General features: G+C 48.1%; 2 protein-coding genes across 2 annotated transcripts in view; both read right to left on the bottom strand.

Annotated features, from left to right (window-relative positions):
* The window catches only part of NUP133 (nucleoporin 133), a 1523409-nt gene that overhangs the window by 1249442 nt on the left and 252752 nt on the right, over positions 1-21215 (bottom strand). The gene's annotated exons all lie outside the window — the stretch shown is intronic.
* Positions 14731-16833, bottom strand: LOC147708390 (uncharacterized). The gene has a single exon (XM_086925111.1). It carries the CDS (start codon positions 16831-16833, stop codon positions 14731-14733), a length of 2103 nt encoding a protein of 700 aa, XP_086781237.1.

Raw genomic sequence — 21215 nt, 5'->3', positions numbered from 1 at the left:
CATAGGTGTATGACACAAGAGGCAAGCTGCGTCTTGAGCCTCCTTCCGCTCGAGGCAGAACAGACAGTTTCACGGAAGACAAGCAGTAAAGTGGATTATAGGCTGATCGACTAAGAGTCGGCAGGCTGGGGAACAGATGCTGCTGGGGAACGGATGAGGGGAGGTGCTGGCGGCTGGGGAGGCAGGGGGCGGAGAGCAAGGGGCGGAGCGGGAAGAGCTGCAGAACAAAATAGTGTGTAACTTTCTTTCTTTAGCGAGCAGTTTATGCAATCTCTACAAGTTGCGCTATAAGAATCTGGGGAATTTTCCGCATGTCCAGCTGATGCCTGAATTCCGTGCTGTATGCTGGAGGGGGAGGTGTGCTGGGAGAGAGAGTGGGGAGGGTGCGGAGCAGGAAGAGCGTCGTGAGGGGAGAGAGAGTAGGGAGAGGGCGGAGCGTGAAGAGCTGCTCTCGGCAGGCTGTGTCAGTGTGGAATGCTGGCGGCTGGGGAGGCAGGGGGTGGAGAGCAAGGGGCGGAGCGAGGGGGAGGTGTGCTGGGAGAGAGAGTGGGGAGGGGAAGAGCTGCTGGCGGAGCATCCTTGTTATGGGCGATGTGTTGCTGTAAAGTGGATTGTAGGCTGTTCGAGTAAGAGTAGACCAAGGTCTATGTGTCAGTGTGAGTGATCTAAACATCACAGAACAAAATAGTGTCGAGCAGTTTATGCAATCTGTACAAGTTGCGCTATAAGAATCTGGGAAATTTTCCGCATGTCCAGCTGATGCCTGAATTCCGTGCTGTATGCTAGAGTGCTGGGAGAGAGAGTGGGGAGGGGGCGGAGCGGGAGGAGCGTCGTGAGGGGAGAGAGAGAGGGGAGAGGGCGGAGCAGGAAGAGCTGCTCTCGGCAGGCTGGGGAACAGATGCTGCTGGGGAACTGATGAGGGGAGGTGCCCTGAAGAAATGCGACACGGCAGGCAGGGGAGGGGGCGGAGCGGGGGTGTGGGAGGAGTGCGGCTGAGGGAAAAGACATGCAAGGCAGGCGGCTGGGGGCATGTGCACGCGCTTTTAATGTCAATGCGCATGCGCATTGAGCTTGAATTTCACGGGCACTGCAAGGAATCGCCATCGACTTGCAAGTTGGTTAAAGTCTGTTTAAGCCCCCATAGTCTCGCAAGCTCAATGCGCATGCGCATTGACAGGCGAGACCTAAAAAGGTTAGTCAAAAAATGACTAAGGGGCAAGCTCTCTCTGGATCTGCGGTAGGCTGGCGCAGGGACGGCGTCTAAGTAGACTTCGCGATGTCATTGACAGATGCTGAGTCGGCCTATGCCACCTACTGACGCGTAGGGGTACTGCTAAGAAAATATTCTCCGGATCCAGTCTGACGCCTGGGGGTAATTCTAAGGTAAGGAATCTATAACTAACAGTCTTTCAGATACTAGTAGCTTGGAAGACAAGATGGAGGTATATCTTTCAGTCCCAGGCCGCTTCTCTGCATAGTTGTAGTAAAAACCCAACACGAGATGTACTCAACACAAATAGTGGTTATTAGGCATGAGGAAGCAGGCATGAATCTTGGGTCGAAAATTTCAAAAATGAAGCTAAACTCAGTTGCAGACGTGTGCAAAGCAATGTTGGGGAAACCATTCAGAGGCAAATGCAGACTACAGACAATCATGGATGGGGCAAGTCAAACACATTATTATATCATTTAACAGCAGTCTGTCAGCAGACTATGTAATGAATCCATTTTCGAGGGAAACATGTGGGCTTAGAATACAGTCTCTCTTGGTACCGACTGCATACTTCTTAAGTAAGAGTGTACTGCCTCATTTTCATTATTTGCCTCTCATGTACCCTAATGCTCTGTTTCATCATTTTATGCCCTCTTGGTGAAACACATTTCATGATTCGTTTAATACAAGTTTACTTGTGTTAAATAATCCACTCCTATCTTAACTATTGTTCACTTGATATATTTGGTATGCATACCAAAGGCCATTTCAATTGCTACCACCATGATCACTTAGTAGCACGTACAAACATTAAGTAACACTGTGGTGAACTTCTCACAGTTACTGCATGGTGAAGCTATTGTACAACGTATTAACAAAGAGCACCTTGTGCACTAGCCTTGTGCTAAAGTAAGGTATGTTTTTGGGTAAAGTGTGTTTATACTAACCTGATAAGTTGTTTGATTAATATAAACACCGTTTTAGAATGAAAGGAAATTCAGAAATAGGTTTTCCTTTTGCGCTTGGATTAAAACTTGGAGTATTCTTCCAAAACATCTCTCCCTCCCTTCTAGTTGAGCTGCGAGAACTTCCTTTGGATGTTATCCAAGGTTACTGGACCCGTGAATGCCTGCCAGTGTCCTGAAACATAACCTGGATAGGGAGCACTTTTTTGCAAGAAAACCAATTCAAGACCCTGGGATCGATTCCAAGTAATATAGGTGTAACTGTCAGTTACGTATCAGAACAGAAAGAGGTAACATGAAGGCATGTCTTTAGTTCAAACTGTATTATCTCAAACATAGGTCTTTCAGTCAAATGGAGATTGATGCATTCTAAAACTATTGCAAAGGTCAGAATTGGAATCAGATTTAATCTGATTTTCTCCGATCTAAAATGAAATCGTAATTCTAATGAGAATATCTGAAGTTTGCCCATCCATAATTAGAGGGAGCGGATAAGTGTCCAAAATAAACTATTGATTTAGAAGTACGTTCAGAAAGGTCCGAAATCTGGAAGGAACGCTGCTGGACAGAAGCCAAAGTAACACAACAGACGCCTCTAGTCTGTGGGCCCGATTCACATAAATAACTTAAGACAAAATCCTGAACTTACTACTTTTGGTATTCACAGAAGGCATTTAGTAGTAGTAAAGTTAGGATTTTGTCTTAAGTTTGACTTAAGACAGACTTAAGACAGACTTAAGTTAGGAGTCTGTCTTAAGTCTGTCTTACTCAAGACAAAATCCTAACTTTACTACTACTTAATGATTACTGTGAATACCAAAAGTAGTAAGTTTAGGATTTTGTCTTGTTAGTTCTGTGGATTGGCCCCTGTGTCTTTCAGCATGCCTAGTTGTCCAAACCTGAACCAGAATACTTAGCTGTACATCTTAGGAAAGTGATGCTGTCTCACCACACTTATGAGCCGTGAAAGATCTTGACTGACAGACATCTGTGGGGCATATCTGATTTCACACCCACAATTACTAAAAATATGCATGTATGTGTGTATCTTGTAGTATTCTTGACTATATTACTAACAAATAGCTTGAGCAGGGCCTAGTTAGATTAATATTTAGTAATCTGGAATAAAGCCAACCATTATAGGTTTTCAATCTAATTGATGACAAATACAACTTTCTTTTTTCTATTCTTCAAGTTATTTGTATTGGTCTTAGTGATTTAATGAGGGTTCTTATTATTCTAATTCATCAAATGATGTTACAGAAAATTGCCTAAAATTCCTATCATATGGTTATATATCAGGAGTCACTGCGCTTGAGATTTCTCACATAATAACCTTTGAATGTTTGACTGGGACTAAAATCCTTGTTCAAATGCATATATTTTCATATGAGTGGAAGTACATTAAGATATACCTGTGGGATTTCTTTACTCATCTCTAGAATGGTTGTCATATCATAAGGACTGGTCTCTCGCTGGCTAAGTAAACTGGTCATTGTCTGCCTTTTCCACTACATGGTCACTAGAGTCAAAGGTCATAACTTTTTGATGCACTACGCAGGGCTTAATTACTGAGGGACCCCCCACATCTACACACCTAGTTGGAGACATTCACACCTATCATAGGTAATATCCTCCTCAGGGCCGGAAAGTCATTCCCTTGGACTAGGAGAGGTTTGTTAAGCTTAAAAGATATAAATGATTTTCAATAAACGTCAACTCAAATCTTTGTATTCATGGCCAACAAAGAAATGTAAATACATTAGAATATGCGTCTTACACTCACAGCTTTATTGGCAGGAAAAGTCCTCCCTTTAAGGGAAGGTGAGTGATGTTTGCAATACAAACAGACCCAGTGAATACTATTAAAGTATTTTACTTTTGGATGGAGTTAAACGCAGCAGCGCAAACACTAGGTATTTCATCAGGAACGAACACGGGAAAATCCACCTGCTGCATAGTTTCAGCAAAGCTGTGAAGCCAGATATGTAACTTCCGGGTCCAAGACCCTGAAACGCAGAGAAGGAGAGGAAGAGGCAGCTGCTGCTGTTCCGGACCATACTGCTGCATGCTCCCGATAGCCTCCGTTAACTTTGGTCATCACCTACTCCTGCTCTGTTTCCCTCACTGCTGCAGCTATCAGCGGCGGGACGCTCAGAGGCATGGAAGTTCGTGGGATATTCCTGACTCTCAGATCCCGGCTCTACCAGCTTCGTTACTATTAAGAGTGGTCACGCCTGGGATAGTTGGGGGGGGGGGGGGGGGGGGGGATAGGAGTTGGGAAGGGGGAAGCTGAGTTATGTACATTGATCCAGATGTATTGATTCTGAACATAATGATGGATTACGCTATTGTTTATGTATGCTGGTGTCCTGCAGATACCTCTGGGGTACAGGGGTCTGCGACTTTCTATGTGATCTATCAATAAAAATGTGTTTTAAAAAAAAAAAAAAAAAAAGAGTGGTCATGCCCCTCGGACCATAATGGCTCCTGGCCTTCTTGGCAGCTTGGTGGTTCTCGTCTAGCATTGCCACACAGCGCTGTGAGACCCTGAGTGACCCTGAGCTTCAGCCCTTAGCCCTTCAGGCCACAACATCTAAGAAAAACCCTGAACAACAGCGGCGGCACAAGGGGGGAGTAGTGGATGTCCCAGGGGCAGCTGGGTCAGTGAGGAGACACATGCAAGGCGACAATTTAGAGGTTAGAGGAGAGATAAGACGGGCTCGGGGTCAGGGGTGGACCTGTTTGATCCATTCAATGTAGGGAGAGTGATAGAGTGGTGCGGTTAAACTCCCTATAGTGAAGAGCACAGGCTAGGAGCGTGGTGGTGCGTGGCACAATTCCTGAGGATCGAGCAGACAATGAGCGGAAGCAGCCGGCTAGGCACGTGGTGCAGTTTGCTCTACGCTGTATGCTCCCCTGCCCTGGTCTCTGTTAGTAGGAATATACCCACCCTGTGAAGCTGGGTCTTTCCCCATGCATGGCCAAATCTGCTGGGGACTCTGAAGGGTGGCCTCCAATAAGAACTCATTCCAATAGGTGGCCATAAAACTTAGTAGCTACGGCATAAAAAGTGATGTTCCTGGTTGGGGGTTTTGAAGACACTATGCAACCAGGAAAGACTAGGGAGGCACAGAGACGTTTGAGGCACAAACAGAGGCACCCCTTTGCAGCAAAAAACAGCAGGCTACTTGAATCCTCGGCATGTAACACCCAGCAGGGTGACAAATCTATCTAATACCCATGGCTGGCCACCCAACACAAAGAACCTCAGACAAATTCTCTGTTCAAATGTAACTTTCTAAAATAACCAATGGATGCTCTATTTGCAAATAATAATGAAGAGGCCTACAAACTCCCATTCCAGGCGCACTCCTCTCCTACAACCGTTTCACAATTGGTAGGCGCTCAAGATGACTCACGGCTGCAAGTCAACTGAGCCAAAGAAAACCGCTCGTTTCCATTGGGTGGAATGAGCAAAAAAAAGTAAGGAAGCAAGGGAGAAGAGACCAGCACCGGCAACAGACATCTTTACAGCGGTCAACGTAGACAAAGCAGCGGAACGGCTCGGACACTGATCAACTATTGGTAACCACAACTAATACCAAGGAGAACATCGATTCTGGCAGCTTGGTCATAAAAAGACTCAATGCTACGCCTGGCCAAGTTAAGTGCTCTGACGAAAGTGATGGGCTTCAAGTAGTTGCGATGCCCCTTGCTTTAAAACATTTCAGACATTTGTGTCCTCATGTAATGCAACTGGTCCTTTGTAAAGCGCTCGGATACCCAATTCAGGTCAATTTTGCGATATAAAACTCTGTAAAATAAAATAAGAAGTATTAGCTACAGTGCGTTCGAAATCTCCCTCGGACAATGTGGGAAATGATGGATGTTCTCTAGGAAAATTACCTTTCCTATTAAAAAGCATCTGCCTACAGCCAGAAAACAAGTAGACCTGCCTCTCCGAAGGATCATCACTTTTGCCTACAGAGGCTTCTCCCAGACTCCAGATCAAGAGCCCAACAGCACTCAACCTAAACAGGAATTCAGAGGATCTTCATCTCTCTCCTCTTTCTGACTTCGACCAGCTCAGAATTAACCTGGATGATTCCCAAAGCTCGACCACATGAAAAAAAGAGGGGTCAAATGATACTTGGGACACCTTGTTACACTCATTTCATTTAGTTGTCAACGCACTAACATACAAGTCAAATAAGCTAGACAGAGAGGTGAACCTTGTCAAAACCATGTCAATTTCTGTCACGGCAATTGACTCCAAAATATGCATATTAAACTCATTGGTTCAATGTGCACAATCTGAAACAGACCAATTTACCCCAACATGTTCTTGTGGCCCTGTGATAGACAAACTTGAATGACACCTTAGCCTCAGTACTAACAGAAATAAAGCTTCAACTAAAGCCAGCTTCTTTGGCAGTCTTGCACTCACTCGCTTCAAGAACCAATGACAGTGTGCATATTAGGGAGCAACAACCGGAGGGAACAATCAATGCCTGGCAGCAGAGCATAACAAATACACAGTCTCCTGCTGGGACTAATGTTCTTAATTCTGGGCTAATTACCAGCCATCCACCGGGAAAAACGCCACCATCACAATAACAGTGTAAGAGGCTTACCCAAAAGCCCACAACAAGCAGTTGTCAAAAGGAGCCTCAAAGACACAAAACGAGCAAATATACTCCATCTTTAGACTAGCCCATAATCTCATAGCTTCAGACGGACTGCAGCCAGTGGAAGAGGCTGCACATGGACCAGACGGGTCGGCACCCAATGGAACTATTCGTTTTGCAGCGTGAATCTTTCTGGATTCACTATGCTGTGCCTAGACTTTCGAAGCAGTTTGTTATGTTTGTGGCGGCTGGGTGGAAGATGAGCGTTGGTTGTTGAATATATGTTGAAGCACCTTCTGTCCTACTTGTGCTTCCTTGTTCATTTGTATATCCACACAATAGTGCTTAGTGAACGTGTGCACTGAAGCCCATGTTGCCGCCAGGCATATGTCTTGAATCGGTGTGCTAGCCAGGAAGGCTATTGTTGCTCCCTTCTTCCTGGTAGAGTTGGCTCGTGCCCCTTCTGCTAGTTCTTGGCCTGCCTGCTTGTGGCAGAATTGTATAGTTTGTGCGATCCATCGTGCAATGGTTCCCTTTGTTACTGGTCTACCCAGGAAACTGCATGGGAAGGACACAAAGAACTGCTTTGTTTTCCTGTTCTTTTTAGTTGTTTCTATGTAGTGCATTACTGCCCTTCTAGCGTCCAGGTTGTGCAATGCACTCTCTGCGCTTATGGATGGTTTCTGAAAGAAGCTTGGTATTTGTACCGTCTGGTTCATGTGGAACCTGGAAACCACCTTTGGCATGAAGTGTGGGTCCGTTCTCATTACCACCCTGTCATTGTGCATTTGGATGTAGGGTTCTTGTAGTGTTAGGGCTTGCAGCTCGCTTACCCTGCGCAGCGAGGTGATTGCCACCAGAAATGCTGTCTTCATTGTTAGCATTTGTAGTGTGGCCTTATGGATGGGTTCAAAAGGCTCCTTCATAAGTTCTGTTAGGACTAGATAAAGGTTCCATGCCGGCGGCAGCATCCTTTTAGGTGGTGCTATCCTCTTTTCCCCTTCCAGGAATCTCTCTACTAATTGTGATGTAAAGAAGCTCCTTCCTGTCTCTACTCTTATGTAGGCTACTATCGCTGCTAGGTGTACCCTCGGCGAGGATGAACTCAGTTTTGCTTTCATCAGGTGTGTGAGATATCTAAGCACCGTTGATTCCCTTGTCATCTTTTTGTGCAGTTTTTTCCTACTGCACCATTGCGTGAACCTCTTCTATTTTGCCGCATAGCACTTTCGTGTTGTTGGTCTCCTTGCCTCTCGCAGCACCTGCAGGGTGCTCTCTGATAGCCTTAGATGTGCAAACTCTATGTCCTCAGGAGCCATGCCGCTAGGCTGAGGCTTTCTGGTTCTGGGTGCAGTACTTCTCCGTTCTTCATGGAGAGTAGGTCTTTTCTTTTCCCGAACTTGTGGGGTGGCCCCTGTGCGAGGTTAGAGCTAGGAGGAGGGCCGTTTTCCATGAGATGAATTTGATCTCCGCTTTATGGATGGGTTCGAAGGGGTGCTTCATTAATTGGTGAAGGACCACGTTGAGGTGCCACGACGGAGGGATTGGTCTTGGTCGTGGGAAGGACCTGAATAGACCTTTAAGGAATTGTTATAAGTCTGTCCGCCCACAGGGATGGACCCTTAGAAGTCCTTGTGAATCTGGAGATTGCCGCTAGATGCACTTTGATGGATGCATGTGCAAGGCCCGATTGCGCTAGATGCAGTAAGTATGGTAGCAGCTGCTGTGGAGTGATGTGGAAGGGGTGTAGGCCTTCAGCCACACACCAAGAACAGAACCGCTTCCATTTTAGTGAGTAGGTTTTATTAGTGCTGTCCGCTGTAGCCTTTGCAAGGACGTCTCTGCACTCCTGCGGGATGTTTAGGTGGCTGAATTCGCGGTATTCAGGAGCCAGGCTGACAACTTTAGAGGGCTCAGATTCGGGTGAAGAACCTGCCCTTGGGACATTGTGAGCAGGGCTGGATGATGATGCAGGGGAAGAGGTGGCCGGGCAGAGAGGCGATGAAGGTCCGTGAACCAGTGCTGCCTCGGCCAGGATGGAGCGATGAGGATCAGAGTGCAGGGCTCCGACTTCATCTTCCTGAGAACCCTGGGTATCAGTTGAAATGGCGGAAAGGCGTACGCAAATACGTTGCGCCATGTGATGGAAAATGCATTTCCGAGGGTTCCTGGTTGGTGATGCCTGCTTGCGAAGCTTGGGCATTTGGCGTTCTCTCTGGTGGCAAAAAGGTCTTTTCGCGGGGTTCCCCACTCCGCGAAGATGTGTTCCAGCACCTCCGTGTCCAGCTCCCATTCGTGGGATGGAGACCTCTCTCTGCTCAGAGCGTCCGCCAAGACATTGTCCTTGCCCGGGACGTACTCCGCTTTCAGCGTTATTCCATGTTCCAGAAGCCAGTTCCAGACTCTTTGCGATTCTCGAGATAGTGAGAGCGATCGCGTCCCCCCCTGTTTGTTCAGGTAGTGCATCGTCGTGGTGTTGTCTGTCCTGATGAGCACTGGGGAGTTTTGAATGCGTGGTAGGAACGCTTGTAGAGCTAGGAAGACCGCTCTTAACTCCAGTAGATTGATGTGGAGCTTGGTTTCCTGTGTCGTCCACTTGCCGTTGATCTGGAGTTCTTGGAGGACCGCTCCCCAGCCTTCTAGGGATGCGTCCGTTGTTATTACGTGTGGTTCTGCAGGAAGCAGGAACGGTAGTCCCTGTGACAGGTGTTTGAGCGATCTCCACCACTGTAAGTGGTTGACCATAGTTCGAGTGACACGTATGCGATCCTCGAATGATCCCGCAGCTTGTGTCCATTGCTTCGTTAGTTCCTCCTGGAGAGGGCGCATTTTGAGGCGGCAGTGGGGAATGAGCATGATGCATGAGGACATCATGCCGAGGAGGGACTTGAAGGTGCGGACCGGTAGAGTCTTCCGTGATGCCACTGACGTGGCCAGGGAGATGAGTTTGACCTTTCTCTCCTGAGAGGGGAAAGCTCTGACGCGTTCCGTGTCCAGAGTCGCTCCAAGAAAAGTAATGACCTTGTTTGGTTCCAGTGCCGACTTCTCTCGGTTGAGGGTCAAACCTAGTCGGTGGAAAATATTCAGACAGGCGCTGGAGGATGTGGCTGCGGCGGTCGCAGATGGTGTCCTCCCTGACTGCTTCGGAAGCGGACGCTCCCCACGACCCCTGGTCCACCTGGGTATCGTTACTACACCATCTCACTGGCCACTGTTTTGCTCTGCTTTTTAAAGTTATTGTGCCGCTCGCGTTGCCTCCCCAGCTGCCACTGTATTGCTCTGCATTTTTTTAAGTTATTGTGCTGCTCGCGTTGCCTCCCCAGCTGCCACTGTATTGCTCTGCATTTTTAAGTTATTGTGCTGCTCGCGTTGCCTCCCCAGCTGCCACTGTATTGCTCTGCATTTTTAAGTGATTGTGCTGCTCGCGTTGCCGCCCCAGCTGCTTCCGCCATCATAGCGCTCACTATTCAGCCGTTTTTGGTGTAGTGGGCTGCTCGCTTTATTGGGCCATATTTATATTTATATTTATTTCACATTGCCCCCGCTGTGTTTACCTAAAGTTTGCCCGATTTGCCTATTTGTCCCAGTGCCCCCTCCGACAGCGTAACCCTGTGTGTGCCTCGGCCTCTTCCACTTTCGTTTCACCAGCCATCTTGTTGTTGTGCATCGGAGCCCGTCCCCTCCACCACGATCCTGCCTCCCAGCAGCCCCTCCTTCGCCCCTCCCCTTCCACCATCCACTTATCACAGATGCATTTGCGCGCAGCGTTCACGCGCAGCGGTCGCGCCCCATGCGCGCCGAAGGTGCGCCAAAGGTAAGCCTGTCTACGCCCGTCCGCGCCTGGACCGCGCCCAGCGCCAGACCCCCTGGCCCCCGCAAACTGCACTCATCCCGCATAACGTATGACGCCGCCACCCTCCTAGCCCTCAACCCAGGACGCAAATCACAATGCTACGAAGCTGCCCCTGGACGTACCCACAGTCCTTTCGTCTGCCACTCCTGCAAGTTCGCCTGCATCAAGACCTCCACCAAATCCACTGACTCCAAACACAGCTCCCACCCTACCCACCTGAAGTGCATCCTGCTGAACACCCGCTCGATCCACAGACGCGCAACTGAACTTTGGGACCCACTCGACACTGCGTCACCTGACATCGCCTTCCTTACTGAAACATGGATGAACACATCATCAGCACCAGACATCGCCATAGCCATCCCGGACGCTTTCAAGATCATCCGAAAAGACCGCACCAACCAAACAGGAGGAGGCATCGCCATCGTCCATAAGAACACCATCAGAATCACGACCAGCCTCGACGATAACCTTGCAACCGCCGAACACCTTCACTTCCAGATCCACACCGACCCCAGGACCACACTTAGAGGCACCCTCATCTACAGACCACCAGGAACCCGGAAACAATTCAGCGAAGACATCACTGACTTCATCAGCCCACATGCCCTCGCCTCCGAGAACTACATTCTACTGGGAGACCTCAACTTCCACCTGGAAAAGAAAAACGACAGCAACACCACCACCCTTCTGGACAACCTGGCCAACCTTGGTCTCAAACAACTTGTTGACACCCCCACCCATATAGCCGGACATACGCTTGACCCAATCTTCACCTCCAGCAAGCACATCTCCTTCGATCACACCATAGCTCTCCATTGGACGAACCACAGCTGTGTTCACTTCAGCTACAAAACTACCTCGACCCACAACCCCCCACAACCTATTCCACGAAGAAATTGGAACAATATCACCACCGACCAACTCCTCACATCGCTCAAACAAAACCCTCCCGCCCTCTCATCGGACCCAAACCAAGCGGCCACCAAACTCAAACAATGGATCACTCACAGCGCTGACGAACTAGCACCCTTGAAAAACCACCAAACCAAACAGGGCAGCAAAAAGGCCCCCTGGTTCAACGAGGACCTTAAGAAATCCAAGAAACTATGCCGTACTCTCGAGAAAACATGGAGAAAAAACCCAACCACTGACAACCTGACCACCTTCAAGACAGCCACCTGCAAACACCACCAACTGATCCGATCTACCAAGAAGTCAGCATTCAAGGATCGACTCGACAACAACGCCCAAAACAGCAAGGAACTTTTCAACATCGTCAAAGAATTTACCAACCCCACCACAGCCTCAAATGACATTACTCCCTCCCAAGAACTCTGCGACTCGTTATCCTCTTTCTTCTACAACAAAAACGCCGACATACATAACAGCTTTGAGATCATTTCCAAAGAACAGTCCACTCCACCCACCTCCGAACCTAAACCGCCCTCTAACATCCTTAACACCTGGAACCCAATCACTACTGAAGACACCATCCGCCTAATGAACTCCATCCATTCAGGCTCACCAACCGACCCCTGTCCCCACCACATCTTCAACAAAGCAGACTCCATCATCGCACCCCACCTCCGTGATGTCATCAACTGCTCCTTCAACTCCGCTACCTTCCCAGAAAGCTGGAAACACGCCGAACTCAACGCCCTCTTGAAGAAACCCACAGCGGACCCCTCCGAACTTAAGAACTACCGCCCCATCTCCCTCCTCCCATTCCCTGCCAAAGTCATTGAGAAAGCCGTCAATAGACAGTTCGCCGCCTTCCTTGAATCCAACAACTCCCTCGACCCCTCACAGTCCGGCTTTCGGGCCAAACACAGCACCGAAACCGCCCTTATTGCAGCGACAGACGACATCGGAACACTACTGGACAACGGAGAAACAGCTGCCCTCATCCTACTCGACCTCTCTGCCGCCTTTGACACAGTCTGTCATAGCACCCTCATACAACGCCTCAGCAACATCGGCATACAAGGAAAAGCCTTGGACTGGATTATCTTGTTCCTCGCCGGAAGAACCCCGAGAGTCCGACTCCCCCCATTCAAATCAGAGGCCACCGAAGTCATCTGCGGAGTACCACAGGGATCATCACTCAGCCCCCCCCTCTTCAACGTCTACATGAGCCCCCTCGCATCCATCGCGCGACAACACAACCTCAACATCATCTCTTACGCTGACGACACCCAGCTGATCCTTTCCCTTACCAAAGACCCTAACACCGCCAAAACGAATCTTCATGAAGGCATGAAAGAAGTAGCCGAATGGATGAAAAACAGCCGCCTAAAACTTAACTCAGACAAAACAGAAGTCCTCATCCTAGGATCATCCCCTCTGCCTGGGACGACTCATGGTGGCCATCGGCCCTGGGCACGGCACCCATACCCACAAACCACGCACGTAACCTAGGCTTCATCCTAGACTCCTCCCTCTTGATGACCAGACAAGTCAACGCCGTCTCATCCTCTTGCTTTAACGTACTTCGTATGCTCAAAAAAATCTTTTGTTGGATCCCCACTGAAACAAGAAAGACTGTCACCCACGCTCTGGTCACTAGCCGACTGGACTATGGAAACACCCTCTACGCCGGAACCACTTCCAAATTACAGAAAAAACTCCAACGCATCCAAAACGCATCAGCCAGACTCATATTGGACATCCCGCGCCAAGCTCACATTACCGGTCACCTGAAAGACCTCCACTGGCTTCCCGTCAACAAGAGAATAACGTTCCGTCTCCTCACCCACGCACACAAGGCCCTCTACTAACTAGGACCCGAATGCCTCAACACACGACTGTCCTTCTACACACCGACCCGACAACTAAGATCCTCCAATCAAGCCCTCGCCGCAGTTCCGCGCATCCACAGATCCACCATGGGAGGAAGATCCTTCTCCTACTTGGCGGCCAAGACCTGGAATTCTCTCCCCACTCACCTCCGCCTTACCCAGAGCAACATTTCCTTCAGGAAGGAACTTAAAACCTGGCTTTTCGATAAATAATGCACCCCCTCCCCAAGCGCCTTGAGACCCTCTGGGTGAGTAGTGCGCTATACAAATTCCTGAACTTGAACTTGCTTTTATCAACTAGTCGTCCAGGTATGGGAAGACCTGGTGACCCTGTTGACGAAGGAAGGCTGCCACAGGGGAGAGGCATTTGGTAAATATCCGTGGAGCAGATTTGAGGCCAAACGGAAGGACACGAAATTGGTAGTGTTGTCCTGCTACCGCGAACCTGAGGTACTTCCTGTGCCCTTTGAGGATAGGAATATGGTAGTAGGCGTCCTGTAGGTCTAGGGACGTCATGTTGTCCCCTTCCTCTAGGAGACCCAGGATTTCCTGTAGTGTTACCATACGGAACGATTGTTTCTTTAGGAACACGTTGAGTGCCCTGAGGTCGAGGATCGGCCTCCACTTTTTCCCTTTTTTGTGAATTAGGAAGAAGTGGGAGTAGAAACCTTTCCCTTTGTGGGCCTGTGGAACTCTCTCTATTGCTCCTTTTTGGAGCATGGAAGCGATTTCCTGAAGAAGCAACCGTAGGTGCCTGTGGGACCGTTTGCAAGGTGGTGTTGTTGGGGGAATTGAGACAAATTCTAGAGAATGTCCAAATTGAATGAGTTGGAGCACCCACCGATCTGTTGTTATCTTCTGCCAATTGTTTGGGAAGTATGTGAGTTTCCCTCCAAGTTTTAAAAAATGCAATGGTGGATGGACTGGCCATTGAAACGAGTCATTGGCGGTTGCCAGCAGGTCTTTTTTGGTTTTGCCCCCTGTAGTTTGACTTGCCGTAGGAAGTCTGACGTCCTGGCTGGTTTTGTCGCTGTTGGTATTGCGTTTTGCTCTGGGTGTACGGATAGGAAGACCTATTCTGGTAGGAACCCCTATATGAAGATTGTCCTCTTCCTCTGTTTCCACGAAAGGACTGGTTCCAGAATTGCAGAGTTCCAAGAGCTTTGGCAGTGTCTGTGTCCTTTTTAATAGTGGTGAGGGCCTCATCAATCTTTTCGCCAAAGAGATGCTGGCCATCATAGGGCATATCGAGGATTTTTGTTTGCACTTACTGGCGGAAGGAGGTGGCCTTGAGCCAACCTTGTCTTCTTAGTACGGCAGCACCTGCCAGTTGCCTGAAACCAGTCATGGCGACATCTATTGCGCAGTCAATGAGCTCGGAGGCAGATGTTTGGCCTTCTATGAGAAGCAAATGAGCCTCCTCCTTTAAATCCTCTGGCAGATTAGATAGATAGGGTGCAATGTCTGCCCAGAGTTGACGATTGCAACGGCCCAGAAGTGCTATTGAATTCGCCACTTTCACCCTCATGGCCGACGTGGTGGAGAAACGTTTTCCAATAGTATCCAGTTTTCTGCCTTCCTTGTCAGGTGGCGGCGACAGAGGCGATGCTGGATTACGCAAGTTTTTCTGCGCTGCTTGGGTTACCACAGAGTCTGCCTTGGGGTGACCTGTGAGACATGCTGGCGCCGATGAGGTTGCCTTGTATTTTTTATCGAGCCTGGGCACTACCACTGGGATTGAAGCTGGCGTTTGCATTAGTTGTTTGCCTTGTTTCCAGATAAACTCAATGATGGGGATTGACCTGGTTGTCTTTTTAGTGGGCTCCTTGAAATCGTAAAGGAAGCATTCAGTCTCCTGAGTTTCCATAGACATGTGGAATCGTTTGGCAGCCCGCTCTACAAGATTATGGATACCACCGATGTCTGCGGGTGGTGATTCCGAAGACTGTGGTTCTGGAGAGGCCGGAGAATGTGCAACATAGTCCTGGTCTACATCTGGGACTGACTCGTCGTCACGGACCTCGCCCTCTTCCTGATCTCTCTCCTCGTCGTCAGACCAGTGAATGTCTTGTGTTGGCTCCTGGTCTTTACTAAGCACCAGTGGAGGTGGCTTGTGTCGAGACAAAGGAGTAGGTACCTGTGCAGCTGGAAGTGTAGGCGTAGTGGGTTTCTCCGGAAACCGCTCTTTGTAGTCCTTTATTAGGAATTGCAGGTCTGAGACAATGGATGCTGGTAGGCACACCATTGGTGTAACCTGTGTGTGCACTTGAGTGTGGACTGATTGCTCTACATGTTCCTCCTCTTCCGGCTCCTCGTCTGTGCTTTGGCACTTAAGCACCAAGTCTGATGGGCTAGTGGCCTGTGTATATAACTCTTCCTCCGACTCTTCACCTTGTAATAGGCAGGATGGAGGTAGTTGTTGCACCTTACTGGGCGACGTCAGGACTGGCGTAATTGGCCTTTTCGTGATCTTAACGGTGATATGGGATGTCTGAGGCGGGAAGGCATCCATGGCATGCGATAGCAGCTCAGACTCTTTCCATGTCCCTGCGGTCGTCGACGCTTGTGTCGACGGTGCCGTCGTAGAAATTACCTTCGTCGACGGTAATTTACCAGTCGTCAACGGTGTCTCAGTCGACGGTGTCCTCGTCGACGCGGCCTTCGTCGACGGCAATTTCTCCGCCGTCGACTGTTTTCCCGTCGACGAGATAGGCTTCGCCGACAGTATGGTCTTCGTCGACGGTGTCGTCGTCGATGTCGTCGACGTCGATCTCGTCATCGACGGTAGTATCTTAGTCGTCGATGGAGTGACTGGAATGGTCGACGGCACAGGCTTACTCACCGACGATGAAGGAGTCGTCCTCGTCGTCGAGGAGGTGGCCGACGATGCTGTCGTTGTCGACACAGTCGTCGTCGACGTTGAGACAGTTTTTAGCGCTGAAGAGACCATCGACGCTGTCGTCGTCGTCAAGACCAGCGGCTGCTTCCTGGTGACAGGAAGATCCTTGCCAGACACTGAGGTTTTGCCCTCTGAGGACTTTTTGGAAGTCTTCTTAGGAGGGGTGTCTGAGGGGCTAGGGGAAGTAACCCTTGGCCTCTTCAAGGAAAAATGCGAAGTACCAGAAACACTCTCACCTTCTGATACCAAGTCGTCTGGTTTGTTCTTCAGCCTGTTTAGCCAGAGTAGTAGGCGTCCTTCTCGGTCCTTGAGGGTCTTGTTTGAGAAGGTTCTACATATTTTGCAGTCCTTGGCTTGATGCTGAGGGTAGAGGCAATATAAACAGGTTTCATGTTTATCCTCTACATGGAGCCTTTTCTTGCTACAAGAGGAACAGGCTCTAAGGACACCTTTTTTCTGGCTTTCAGCCATAATGATAGAAGTTGAATAAATTCGTTTTTTGAAGAAAGATGTAAGATTCCTGAGGAGAACTCAGGTGGAGACTCCCTAGCACAACGTGCAGTAGAAAATCTGAGAGACTTGGGCTCCTGACAGGAACGTTCTAGAAGGAGGTGGTAGCTGATTGGTTGGTTCTCTTTACTTTGGTCCTTTTTACAAAAGGGCACAGATAGATAGATAAAAAAAGCGCCTTGGAGAAACATAGAAATATAAGACATAAAACAACAAATTAGAAAGCTGCAACGTACCTGGCTCAAAACAAACGCCAAACAAGACAAACTTCACCTACAGAAAATTAACAGATTATACAAGTCTGCTATCAAAAAAGCTAAGAAAGGGTACTATTCAGACAGAATTCAAAACTCTAAATGTGCAAATAAAGAATTCTATAAAATACTCAATGAATTTCGCAAACCAAATTGCATAGAAGGAACTCATCCTGTTACTCAAGATTTCACAGACAAACTGGCAAATCATCACACGGACAAAGCAGACACATTGGAATCGTACTTAAAACATAAACAAAGCACCAGCACTAACCCTTGTACAAAACAACAATCCAAGAAAGCTCTAATCAAGCCTCTCTGTTCCTTCCAACACATCTCACACAATGAATTTATGGACCTGGTCAAAGCAGGCAGGCCAGCCGGCAGCCCTTCTGACCCCTGTCCGCCACAAACTTTCAAGACAATTCTTTTAACAACCTCTGCTGCCACTCCAGTAAGAAGAATCATCAACGATTCCTTAACTACTGGAATATTTCCAGAAGAACTCAAAAAGTCATACATACGCCCTTCACTGAAGAAAGCAAACTTGGACCCGCTGAACCATGACAACTACAGACCCATTACAAATAGACCGTTCCTGGGCAAACGGATAGAAAGAGCAGCGTTCGCCCAGATGTCGCAATTCACTGAAGAGAATGACATACTTTCAGACTTCAAAACAGGATTCCGTCCGGGAAGAGGCACTGAATCTGCCCTCCTTGCCATCTGGGATGACCTAAAGAATACAGTTGACCGCAACGGGGTTGCTGCGCTACTCCTCTTGGACCTCCTCAGCTGCCTTTGACACGGTTGACCATGACACTCTGAAACAAAGACTCTATGAAGCCGGCATAGAGGGAACTGCTTTAGACTGGATCGCGTCCTACCTTCGAAACAGAACTAAAGTAATCCATACCCCACCTTTCTGGTCTAAACCATACTCCACAAAAGCAGGGGTCCCTCAAGGTTCTACCATATCGCCCATGCTTTTCAACATCAACCTGAAGTCATTACCAGTACTAAAACGGTGATGGATCAAGCCCTGATCTCTTGACTGGGTAGGAGTATTCTGCATCATTCAGAAACTCTGTCCATCACCTTTTCCAAAATTGATTTTTATCCACACTATGTGTGGGAGGGTATACTCAGACGTGAGTCCCTAGCTCATTGCACCATCAGGATTCAAGCAAGCCGGGCCGACGAGGCTGAAATGCCAGAAACCGGTCCCCGGTAGCTTGTCTCCTTCCCAGTATAAGAATTGGCCTGGTAGTTTGGTTTGCCCTGTTCCCATCATGCACTGGGACAGGAACAGACTAATTTGCATATGGCCAGGTTCTGAAGCTGGGATGGTGCAGTGAGCTAAAAAACGGTGATGGATCAAGCCCTGATCTCTTGACTGGGTAGGAGTATTCTGCATCATTCAGAAACTCTGTCCATCACCTTTTCCAAAATTGATTTTTATCCACACTATGTGTGGGAGGGTATACTCAGACGTGAGTCCCTAGCTCATTGCACCATCAGGATTCAAGCAAGCCGGGCCGACGAGGCTGAAATGCCAGAAACCGGTCCCCGGTAGCTTGTCTCCTTCCCAGTATAAGAATTGGCCTGGTAGTTTGGTTTGCCCTGTTCCCATCATGCACTGGGACAGGAACAGACTAATTTGCATATGGCCAGGTTCTGAAGCTGGGATGGTGCAGTGAGCTAAAAAACGGTGATGGATCAAGCCCTGATCTCTTGACTGGGTAGGAGTATTCTGCATCATTCAGAAACTCTGTCCATCACCTTTTCCAAAATTGATTTTTATCCACACTATGTGTGGGAGGGTATACTCAGACGTGAGTCCCTAGCTCATTGCACCATCAGGATTCAAGCAAGCCGGGCCGACGAGGCTGAAATGCCAGAAACCGGTCCCCGGTAGCTTGTCTCCTTCCCAGTATAAGAATTGGCCTGGTAGTTTGGTTTGCCCTGTTCCCATCATGCACTGGGACAGGAACAGACTAATTTGCATATGGCCAGGTTCTGAAGCTGGGATGGTGCAGTGAGCTAAAAAACGGTGATGGATCAAGCCCTGATCTCTTGACTGGGTAGGAGTATTCTGCATCATTCAGAAACTCTGTCCATCACCTTTTCCAAAATTGATTTTTATCCACACTATGTGTGGGAGGGTATACTCAGACGTGAGTCCCTAGCTCATTGCACCATCAGGATTCAAGCAAGCCGGGCCGACGAGGCTGAAATGCCAGAAACCGGTCCCCGGTAGCTTGTCTCCTTCCCAGTATAAGAATTGGCCTGGTAGTTTGGTTTGCCCTGTTCCCATCATGCACTGGGACAGGAACAGACTAATTTGCATATGGCCAGGTTCTGAAGCTGGGATGGTGCAGTGAGCTAAAAAACGGTGATGGATCAAGCCCTGATCTCTTGACTGGGTAGGAGTATTCTGCATCATTCAGAAACTCTGTCCATCACCTTTTCCAAAATTGATTTTTATCCACACTATGTGTGGGAGGGTATACTCAGACGTGAGTCCCTAGCTCATTGCACCATCAGGATTCAAGCAAGCCGGGCCGACGAGGCTGAAATGCCAGAAACCGGTCCCCGGTAGCTTGTCTCCTTCCCAGTATAAGAATTGGCCTGGTAGTTTGGTTTGCCCTGTTCCCATCATGCACTGGGACAGGAACAGACTAATTTGCATATGGCCAGGTTCTGAAGCTGGGATGGTGCAGTGAGCTAAAAAACGGTGATGGATCAAGCCCTGATCTCTTGACTGGGTAGGAGTATTCTGCATCATTCAGAAACTCTGTCCATCACCTTTTCCAAAATTGTCATTACCAGTACTGATCAATACATTTCACCTCACATGCTATAACTAAGCAGATGAAACGCAAATACTCCTTCTACTGGAATGCCCCAAAGACATTTGAAAATCACCAATTTTCAGCTGTCTCAGAGCCGTGGATCAGTGGATGACCTGTAGCCATCTCAAATTACTTCAAAACTGAAATACTCACGTGTGGCGATTGGAAACATTACAACCCGCTTGCCGCATGCACTGATGAACTGGGATCACTGCCTAAAGTATCGAAGGAAGTAAGAAACCTCGGAATGACCATGGACTCCAAGCTGTCGATGAATGCCCAAGTGGATAAACTATCAAGATCAAGCTTTGCTACTATAAAAAGGCTGCAACAAATTTTCCCTCATTTGGGATTTCCACACAAGGTCCAAGCTACCATCTCCCTTGTTCTGTCCAAACTCGATTCCGCCAATAGTCTCTACCACGGATCACTTAACGAATATGAAAAGACAACAACGGATTCAGAACTTGGCTGCCAGACTACTCTTGCATAACAAACTCCGAGACCACATCTCCCCTGCCTTGAAAGCCCTGCATTGGTTACCGGTTGCCAGAAGATCCAAGTTCAAGCGGCTTTATATCACCCACAAAGCAATACATGGAATGGGACCGCTCTTCATCAGGAATAAAATCACCAAACGCATTCAACAAAGGAGCCTCCACTCTAAAGGAGCATCTCGCCTCAAAATCACACCATACAAGAAAAAAAAACATGGGTGGCACATCCTTCTCTGTTCAAGCAGCCAAACTATGGAACTCTTTACCCCCCAACATAAGGTCCACCGACAACCACCTTATCTTCAGAAAACTACTCAAGATTTGGCTCTTCCCCACATAAGCACCATACGCAAACAGAAATTTACAGCATATCCCTCTGTATACAAGCATTTCTTTTTCCACCATAGATATGTACCTATCTTTGTGTATTACTTTGTATAAACATGTAAAATAATTATGTTGTTGAGAGAAAAAATTATAATAAATAAATAAATATCATCTTTGGTCTACATGTACATACTTCCATTGTGCATCTATGTACCTTCCATGTACTTGGATCTGTGTGTCTGTTACTTTTCTCTTGAAAAAGCATATCCAATGCACTACCCTATTTCTCATCCTGTGCCTCTATCAATATCTTTAATCTACATATACTTACCTCCTTTATGTAGCTATATACTTTCAATGTAATTATGGATCCATATATTTATCACTTTCTTCTAATTTAGCCTTTACAA

This window comes from Lissotriton vulgaris, chromosome 6 (assembly GCF_964263255.1).
Source record: "Lissotriton vulgaris chromosome 6, aLisVul1.2, whole genome shotgun sequence".
Lineage (NCBI taxonomy): Eukaryota > Metazoa > Chordata > Amphibia > Caudata > Salamandridae > Lissotriton > Lissotriton vulgaris.
This window is presented reverse-complemented; position numbering and strand designations above follow the sequence as displayed.

What these genes read in the sequence shown, in the direction of transcription:
- LOC147708390 (XM_086925111.1), bottom strand. Translation starts at nt 16,833, where the DNA reads ATGGCTGAAAGCCAGAAAAAAGGTGTCCTTAGAGCCTGTTCCTCTTGT.